The 8,487-nt window shown below is 58.3% G+C and overlaps 2 protein-coding genes across 2 annotated transcripts in view; both read right to left on the reverse strand.

Annotated features, from left to right (window-relative positions):
- Positions 1–2,852, reverse strand: part of Mmp17 (matrix metallopeptidase 17 (membrane-inserted)) — a 17,777-nt gene extending 14,925 nt beyond the window's left edge. Inside the window, exons 1-3 of the mRNA XM_013023035.1 lie at positions 2,800–2,852; positions 2,519–2,587; positions 2,306–2,432 (exon numbers count right to left, since the gene is read on the reverse strand). Of these exons, the coding sequence (XP_012878489.1) occupies positions 2,306–2,432; positions 2,519–2,587; positions 2,800–2,852 (249 nt within the window). The remainder of the gene's footprint in view (positions 1–2,305; positions 2,433–2,518; positions 2,588–2,799) is intronic.
- Positions 2,853–5,727: 2,875 nt separating this feature from the next.
- Positions 5,728–8,487, reverse strand: part of Sfswap (splicing factor, suppressor of white-apricot family) — a gene marked incomplete at its 5' end in the record, with an annotated part of 56,408 nt that continues 53,648 nt past the window's right edge. The window contains 3 exons of the mRNA XM_013023036.1: positions 5,728–6,089; positions 6,256–6,328; positions 7,505–7,678. Coding sequence (XP_012878490.1) covers positions 6,024–6,089; positions 6,256–6,328; positions 7,505–7,678 — 313 coding nt within the window. The remainder of the gene's footprint in view (positions 6,090–6,255; positions 6,329–7,504; positions 7,679–8,487) is intronic.

Consider the following 8,487-nt stretch of genomic DNA (forward strand, 5'->3'; position numbering starts at 1 on the left):
CCCCTCCCCTGTTCATCCCCTCCCCCCACTGTCCCACCCCCATCCACTCCTCCCCACCCCGTCTGCCCCCCACGGGGTCCACTCCCCGCAGTCAGTCAGGGCTGAGCCTGGCCCAGGAAGGGACACATGGCCAGCCAGCCGGCGGTTGTTGGGAGCAGAGAATGGGTTTGGTGCCTGCTGGGTGCCATGTGGTTACTCATACCTATTTCCCTTCTCACAACTTTTACGCCGTGGAAGCCATGATAAATCCCAATGTGCCGGGCAGGTGCAGAGCTCCAGCAGGTGGCCAGCGAGGATTCCACTCTCAAGACAGTGCCCGCGCATGTTGTCCTCGCTGCCCTTCCTTCAAAGACAAGGCTGCTACACCTGCTTAGGGCCAGGCGCGCCCTGACTTTCGGTCGTTTGTGTCAGGACAGTGAGGCACGGGCTCCCATTGCATACCTGCTCCAGCCAAGGAAAGGGAGACCAGGCAAGGATGGTGGGCAGCAGCCGTGAGGGGCCGGGAAGCGCTTTTGGCCTCCTTGGAGACAACTGTTCCCTCCACCAAGCCAGTGAAAGGAAGAAAAGAGCAGCCCAGGTTCATTGGACCCAGTGTCCTGAGGTCTGTCCTCCTGGCTTGGCACTGGGGACAGCAGGGACAAGGGGGCCCGGCCAGGCCCGTGCACGCTGGCTCGGGGGGGGGAGTGGGGTGCAGAGAGGGTCAATCAAAGCCCCAGCAGTGTGGACCCTGACCCTGAGTGAGGACTGGGCTCAGGGCTTGGCCTGAGTGGAGAATTTAGTTATTTTCAGGGCCTAGGGCCCGGGCGCCATCCCAAGGTTCTTTTGCTCAAGGTGAGCACTCTACCAGTCGAGCCACAGCACCACTTCCGGCTTTTTTGAGTAGTTCATTGGAGGTAAGAATTCATGGGCTTTCCTGCGGGGCTGGCTTTGAACCGTGATCCTCAGACCTCAGCCTCCTGAGTAGCTAGGATGCCAGCAGGGCCCCGGTGCCCAGCTAGAAACTTACTGTTGTGGATTCTGGATTCTAGAGTCCTGGATTGAGGTCAGTAGGGCACTGCCTCAGGAGGGCGGCGCTTGGCACACAGCACCTTCCATGGGCTCCCAGAGTCCACAGAAGCCCACTGGTCTCCTGAGGACACCAGTCCTGGCGGCTTAGGGTCCCCTTTGACTTTCTACCTTAGTCAGCTCTCCAGCCAGCAAAGCCACCTCTCCAGGCACACCTGGTCCCCTGCCAAGCCTCTCCCCTCTCCCCACAACAGCTGTTGCAGAGATGGGCCAGAAGTCGCATTAAACCTAAACAAGACAAGCCTTTAACTCCACTTACTGTCTGGGGAACAGGTGTTTCTCTTTCCTCCCTGTTCTACTAAAATAAGTCCTTGCTATAATTTTAAAGAAGAAGAAAAGAAAATGAGCCCAGTGCCAGTGGCTCATTACCTATATAACCCTAGCACGTACAAGGATGAGGTCTGGAAGATGAACTTGAAGCCAGCCTAGGCACTGGTCTGAGCTGCATTTAGCCAGCAAAAAGCCGGAGGTGGAGCCATGGCTCAAGAGGTAGAGTGCCAACCTTGACAGAAAAAGCTGAGCAGGAGCTTAAGGTCCCAAGTTCAGGCCCCAGTACTGACACACACAACACATGCATGTGAGCACATGCATGCACACGCATATCCACCCAACACACCAAAGAACCCTCAGAGCCGACTTTGAAGCCAGCCTGGGCAGAAAAAAACCATGAGACTCCATCTCTAAAATAATGGGCAAAAGTCAGGTTGGAGGAATGAATCAAGTGGTAGATTGTCAGCTAAATGAGCAAGCCAGCCCTGAGTTCAAAGCTCTGTATGTAAAAAAAAAAAACCGCGTGCTAATGAGATCTAAGAGTAGTTCTTTTTCTTTTTTAAAAAGAGGGCAAATAGTTCCTGTGAAAGACTCATGGTCACCTGCTAGCCAGAGCAGGACTAGGAGCTTTTCCTCCCCCGCGGCTGGTGGGGAGCAGCAACGGGGTCCTCAGAGGTGAGCAGGTCAAGTGGGGGAACTGGGATGGTGGCTGCAGGCACAGGAGGCTCGGGGTGAAGAAAGCCCGGGCATCGGGGTTCCAGACACGCTTCATTCAAGGACGCAGGACTGAGGGGTGCGCAGGACTGAGGGGTGCGCAGGACCGTCACGCCGCCCCCACAGTGCCCGGGGTGCTCTTACCGTCACTGTGCTCCTCCTCCTCGACACACCCCGCACTCCCGTAACCCTCCGTCTACTCTGCTGTCATCTGCTGCCTCCCTCACCGGGCCGCAACCACTGCTGTCCTGCCCACACAGCAGGCCGGCGCCAGGACCGGCCCCACAGCAACAAGGGGCCGAGTCACCATCAGCCACCGGTGCACATAGCTTGTGGAGAGCTGCCCCCTTTGTTCACCCGCTTGGGCCCATGTGGGCTGGAACCTGGGGACCACAGGCTGGCGATGACCAATTCCTGCACGGCTGCTCAGGTGACGGGTCCTGGCAGCTGCCAGCTGGGCCAGGCTCACCCGCTGGCCACTTGCACGGCAGTCTGGTCCTGGGCCACCTGGTGGCTGCTGGTCTCCTTGGGGCCTGAGCTGTGGCACGTGAAGAGAGCCACAGCAAGGCCTGTGTCATGTCGGGACCAGCACTCAGGCTAGAGCTGAGGGCTTCCGCCCAACAAGAACAGGAACAGCTCTTCTTCCAAGACTCTGAGTGTGCAAAGCCTAGGGGCTGGACTGGCAGAGCTGAGGCTCTTAGCATCGCCCCAGCGTTCGCAGGCAGATACGCAGCGGCTCCCACATGGCACCTGTTTCGATCCTGGGCCTGCAGCAGCAGCAGCAGCACTCGGTAGGGTTGCATCTCCTTAAGGCTTCTGCTGATGGAGCCTCAGCCTGGCCGCAGGCAGTGTGATCCCCCTTATGTCCAGGGTGTCTGGGACTCTGAAGGCTGGGCAGCCCGGCCACAGGCAGTGTGATCCCCCTTATGTCCAGCGTGTCTGGGACTCTGAAGGCTGGGCAGCTCTCTGGACCTCTTCCAGTAGCCAGGGTCTGCAGCTTGCTTCCTCTAGCTCTTCTTCCAGTCTTGGTACTCTACCCTGTTGCTGTCATTCAATGCCCTGGCCAGGCTCTGGAAGTTCACTACTACTGCTGTCATCACGGCAGCCCCTCTATGAATGAGGAAGCTCAGAGACCACTGGAGAGAATTTTTTTTTTTTTTGGGTCCAGTCGTGGGGCCTGAACTCTGGGCCTGGGCACTGTCCCTCAGCTCTTCAGCTCAAGGCTAGAGCTCTACCACCTGAGCCACAGCGCCACTTCCGGCTTTTTTTTGTTTTTGCTTATGTGGTGCTGAGGAATCGAGCCCAGGGCCTCTTGCATGCAAGGCAAGCACTCTACCACTGAGCCACCTTCCCAGCCCCATGGAGAGAATGTTTTATTGGATCAAATGTTACAAATGCAGGGGCAACTCAGGAAGGCATCACCTAGACCACCCTCCGCGTGGGGCCTATATACTAGAAAGGGGGCAGGCCAAAGCTGTTTCTACCAATCACAGGGGACCACACAAATGAAGCTTGGACCTGCACCAATCCCAGGCCTTCTGCTGAGGCACGGGGAAGGGCTCCGCCCCTGGCCTGGGTGGAAGCCGCTGTAGGACCTGGAGCTCCCTGAGGCTTGTGACGTCTGGGCCGGCTGTTGGTTGACAGTTGTGGCCGCAACAGTCTGCTCCAGCAGCAGGCAGCTGTGGTTGTCCAGATCCCTCAAGGCAGCCAAGAGTTCCGAGCAGGTGGGCTGCCAGCACACGGAGTCAAGCTGCCCTAACATCCACATCTTAGCTTAAAGGACCAACGTTAACAAGGTGTGCTCACAATAAAGGTCTGTCTTTAATGCTGTGATTGACCAGTATTGAAGGGCCGTCCCCTATTTGCCTGTTTGCTGACATGACAGGACAGTAGCTGGGGGCTGGGGGCTCAGGGATCAGAAGGTTCTCGAACATGAAGGATCTGGGGAGACCACCGCCCAGCCCTAGAACATGGCAGTCCCAGGTGGTCCACTTGTGAATCACTCTGACGGTGCACCACAGTTTGAGCTATCAGAAAACCCAAGCTAGATGGGCCTGAGGCCACAGGTACCCTTCAACTCCCCAAATGGAATCTGTGCCTGTTAAACACCAAGTGCCCGGGCCCTGGGACCCTCACCCTGCTGTCTCTGAATCTGGTGCCAGGGACCGCCCACGTGGGGTCACATAGTGTCTCCTCTTGGACACACGTGCCCATACTCTAATGGTAGGAGCTGTTCCCACGGTGCCGTAGCCAGCTGCACTGTGCCTGGCTGAGCACAGCTCTGAGATCTCCTCGACTGTGTGTGCGTTCTCACCCGCTCCCTCTGGTTCTGGCAGCCACTCCATCTTTCTAGGACCAGCCTGCTGTTATGGCCCCTCTCTGGCTCTAACTGCCCCCAGACTTGACTCCTGTTGCCCCCGGCCTGGTCCGAGTGGTGTGGGCAGCTCTGAGGCTGGGCCCGAGCCCTGCTGAGGCTGAGTTGGTGGCAGAGGCCTTCTCTGGAAGCCGCGAATCCATGGCTGCACAGTGTTGTGGCAGAACCAGCGGGGTCCCGTGGTGGTAGTCTGGCTACTGCAAATCTGTTTCTGCTCTGGCACCATTTGCTGCTGGTGCCCCCATGGAACCCAGGTTGCTTCAAGTTGGTGAGGTGTTACCTGGGCATCACTTCTACCTCAGTCTCAAATCCCACGCCATGTCCTGCAGGACATGTCCAGGGTAAGACAGAGGCCGCCGAATGCGCTTTCTCGGCCATCACTCAGACGCCTGGCGCTCCTGCTCCCCCAGCTGCCCCTGCTGAAGAGTGAATGAGCTTGTAATTAAAGCAAGTCTTCACCTCACTCCAGTCAGCTCATTTGCTCTGTAGGTTATCCTTCAGGGAACCAGGGCTCTGTGCCGCCCAGACTCCCAGGCTGGTGGCCGGTGACCTGGATCCTGGGCTCTCTGTTGCCCACTGTGGTCTCAGCCAGGGGCACGTGTGCAGCTACTGGCATTCAGGCACACCGCGTTTACTGGGTGGCAGCTGTGGCCTGGCCACTGGGGAGGGGCCTGGGCCCTGGCGAAGCACCTCAGGAAGAGCACAGAACTTGGCTGGGCAAGCCACCAGCTGGGGGAGAACACAGCGCAGCACCTCTTAGGAACCACCTGGTGAAGGGACCGGCAGGCTGCTTGCTCCATGTGAGCCCCTCTTCAACCCCTTCTCCAGGGTCCCTACTGTGCCTGCCCAGCCCGCACTACCCCACGACCAGCATGGGGTCTGCCACATGGGCTGACCCGAAGGTAAAACCTGATCCCGGAGGCCAGCCTGGCTGGGGAGTCAGGCGTGAATGGCGGGGCACTGTGGGGTCAGAGGCTTTGACAGCCAGAACCCCGCCGGGCCTGTCGGTGTGTCCCAGGCACCTGAATGCCAGGACAACCTCCAGGCGGGAGTGGACCGGCAGCGCCTGCAGAGCCAACGGCAGCCTGGCGCACGGCCTTGTCACCACTGCACGGTGCCAGCCTGCAAGACAAAGGGCCGCGGGTGGCCTGCGGCAGGCCAGGCCAGAGGCACGGGAGCCACAGGCGGGGCTGGACCACGCCAGGCCAGAGGCCACTCCTGGAGCGTCCTGACCCACAGTCCAACTGCAGGTGACATGCGATAAACAGAGCCACAGCCCAAAGAAGGAAGCCACCTCAAGGCTGTGAGCTAGAAAAGAGCTTTCTTCCCATTTTATTCGATAATACATCTCCACAGAAACATGATATTATTTACAAATATACAGGTAAGAGATTGCTGGTCAAAAATCTTAAGCTGAAAATGTCATCAAAAATTTACAAAAGCCACCGACGGTCCCAGGGAGTCTGGAGAAGAACCCAGATGGCTGTGGGGGTCTGCAGGCGCGAGCTGCCCTGCTCCCGCTTCGGTGCCCAGAGTCCTGGAGCTGTGGCCCCACCAGCAGGCGATGATGCGCACGACTGGCTCCCATGGTGGCTGTGCCTCAGGACGCACTGGTCTGCAGGTTTTTGGAAGCTGCGAGCATCGCTCTTACTTTGGCCATGAGATCCTACACAGTAAGACAGGGAGGAAGGTCTGTGAGCTGCAGCTCAGGCTGATGCCGGCTCTCATGGGGCCAAAGTCACAGCCTCGGCCTCGTTCTAAACCTCCGTGGCCACAGGCACAGGGCCTTGCCGGCCACAGACTGGAAGGGGCAGACGCGACGTGGACTGTACCTGAGTGATTTTGCTCTGCACAGAGGAAACGATTGCTGAGGAGATCTGGCCATCTTTTTCCTGAGAAACTCCCCTAATACAAAGAAGGACAGAAGCTTACGCACACACATCTGGTCAGTGACTGAGAGCGTCCACACTGCAGCCCCCCAGCCGGAAACACTGCATTGCTTCCAGAAACTAAAAATTACCACAAGCATCACAAACGTGCATTTTATGTTATACCCACTTCAAGCTACTTTCTAAGGTGACTCTAGCTCAAAATCTGTCTTCACATCATTTTTTTCCTTTTTCCTTTTTGGTCAGTTGTGGGGCTTAAACTCAGGACCTACGAACTGTTCCTGAGCTCTTTTTGCTTAATGCTAGTGCTCTACCACTTGAACCACTGCACCATTTCTGGTGGTTCACTGGAGATAAAGGTTCTCCTGAACTTTCCTGCCTGGGCTGGCTTTGAACTGCAGCTCTCAACCCTGGGTCTCCTGAGTAGTTGGGATGACAGGTGTGAGGCACCGGAGCCCAGCTCATGCCCTTAATTCTCTGGAAGACGACAGGAAGGAGGCACTTGTGCCTCACATTCAGGCTCCCAGCCGAGGCCTGGAGGTGCTCACCCCCTCTAAGCCTGGAGAGGCATCTCAGATGCTGACTGGCTCGTGTGAGCTGTTCTCTGCACCTCCAGCCCCCATCATGTCCATTCACACCCATGAAAGCTCAGCACCCAGATCATGGGACCCTCCTGGTAGGGAGGGGCCAGCGCCCCTGGGAGGAGGCGCTTCCCCACAGCCTGGGCCCAGACAGCTTCAAGCTGGGCCTCGGTGCTCCCGGGTCCCTGCCATGGGCACCTGACTGCACTCTCCTCTGGACTCTCATCTGGCTGGAAGTTAGCTAGACCCTGGCCTTTGTGGCAGAGGAGTGCTGGCTCCCCTGGGCTTTACACGGCCCACTCCTGAGGGCAGATGTCAGAAAGACCCTGTGGAGCAGGACGCGGCATGGCCGAGCTTGAGACCACCCCGGTCTGTAAGGCTGTTTACCCTTGGATCCAAGCAGGCTACTGCAGGACCTCTGGGATCTTTGGGGGGGGGCGGGGGGGTCTTCAGCTATAGCGTGGCTACGAACAGGCTCTGAGGAGCTGTCCCAACTCACTCCCATCGGAGGCCAGGCCAGCTGACATCCCCGCCCAAGGTATGTCCCAGAGACTGGCACCACCTGCCACTCTCTGCTTGTTCCCGTTGAGACCTGCCCAGGTCGCGGTCACCTGGAACGCTCCTGGCTGGAGCTCCGGCTCTCCACAGGAGAGATGCTGGCCGAGTGGGCGGCATGGGCCGCTGGACGATGGGCTGCCTGCTTGCTGGGGGAGGAGGACTGGGACCGGGCCTTGGCCTTGGTCCGAGACCTCGACCGCCGCTTCTTCTTCTTCTCATGGGGACTTCTGTAAGGAAAACATCTTGGTGAGGAGTGCACAGGCATGGAGTGTGGACCGAGCTTCCTTCTGGAGGCATCTTCAAGGGGCACCACAGCGAGACCTCTTTCTGCGGCTGTAGACCTCTCCACGTGTCTGTGAAACCTGTGGCCCTCCACCTCTCCACACATGCTCATGAATTCACCTCTCCACGTATGCCCGTGAAAGCCGTGGCCCTCCACCCACGCATGCCCGTGAAACCTGTGGCCCTCCACCCACGCATGCCCGTGAAACCTGTGGCCCTCCACCCACGCATGCCCGTGAAACCTGTGGCCCTCCACCCATGCATGCCCGTGAAAGCCGTGGCCCTCAAGTCCACCCACGGCAGCCACCCTGCAGGAAGAAGCTTGGCTCTGGGTAATGTGCTGGCTTCCATTTTACATGGCTTTACACTTACACTGGTTGAGCAAGGTTCTCAAGCCAAACACCGCACACACAAAAGCTCAGCACTGTCCTGCCCAGAGCTGTGGGGGATGATGGCTGCATACCTGCCTCTGACCACGAGTCCCAGCAGGGCACAGACCAAGTCCTGCTCTGGGGCCACTACCGTGCTCAGCATCCACGTCCATCCACCGTCTCACTCGGAGTCCAGGTCCGTCCACTGTCTCACTCGGTGTCCAGGTCTGTCCACCGTCACACTCGGTGTCCAGGTCTGTCCACTGTCACACTCGGTGTCCAGGTCCATCCACTGTCTCACTCGGTGTCCAGGTCTGTCCACTGTCACACTCGGTGTCCAGGTCTGTCCACTGTCACATTCAAGTGTCCAGGTCCGTCCACTG

The sequence above is a fragment of the Dipodomys ordii genome, unplaced genomic scaffold, assembly GCF_000151885.1.
Source record: "Dipodomys ordii isolate 6190 unplaced genomic scaffold, Dord_2.0 Scaffold66, whole genome shotgun sequence".
NCBI classification, from domain to species: Eukaryota; Metazoa; Chordata; class Mammalia; order Rodentia; family Heteromyidae; genus Dipodomys; species Dipodomys ordii.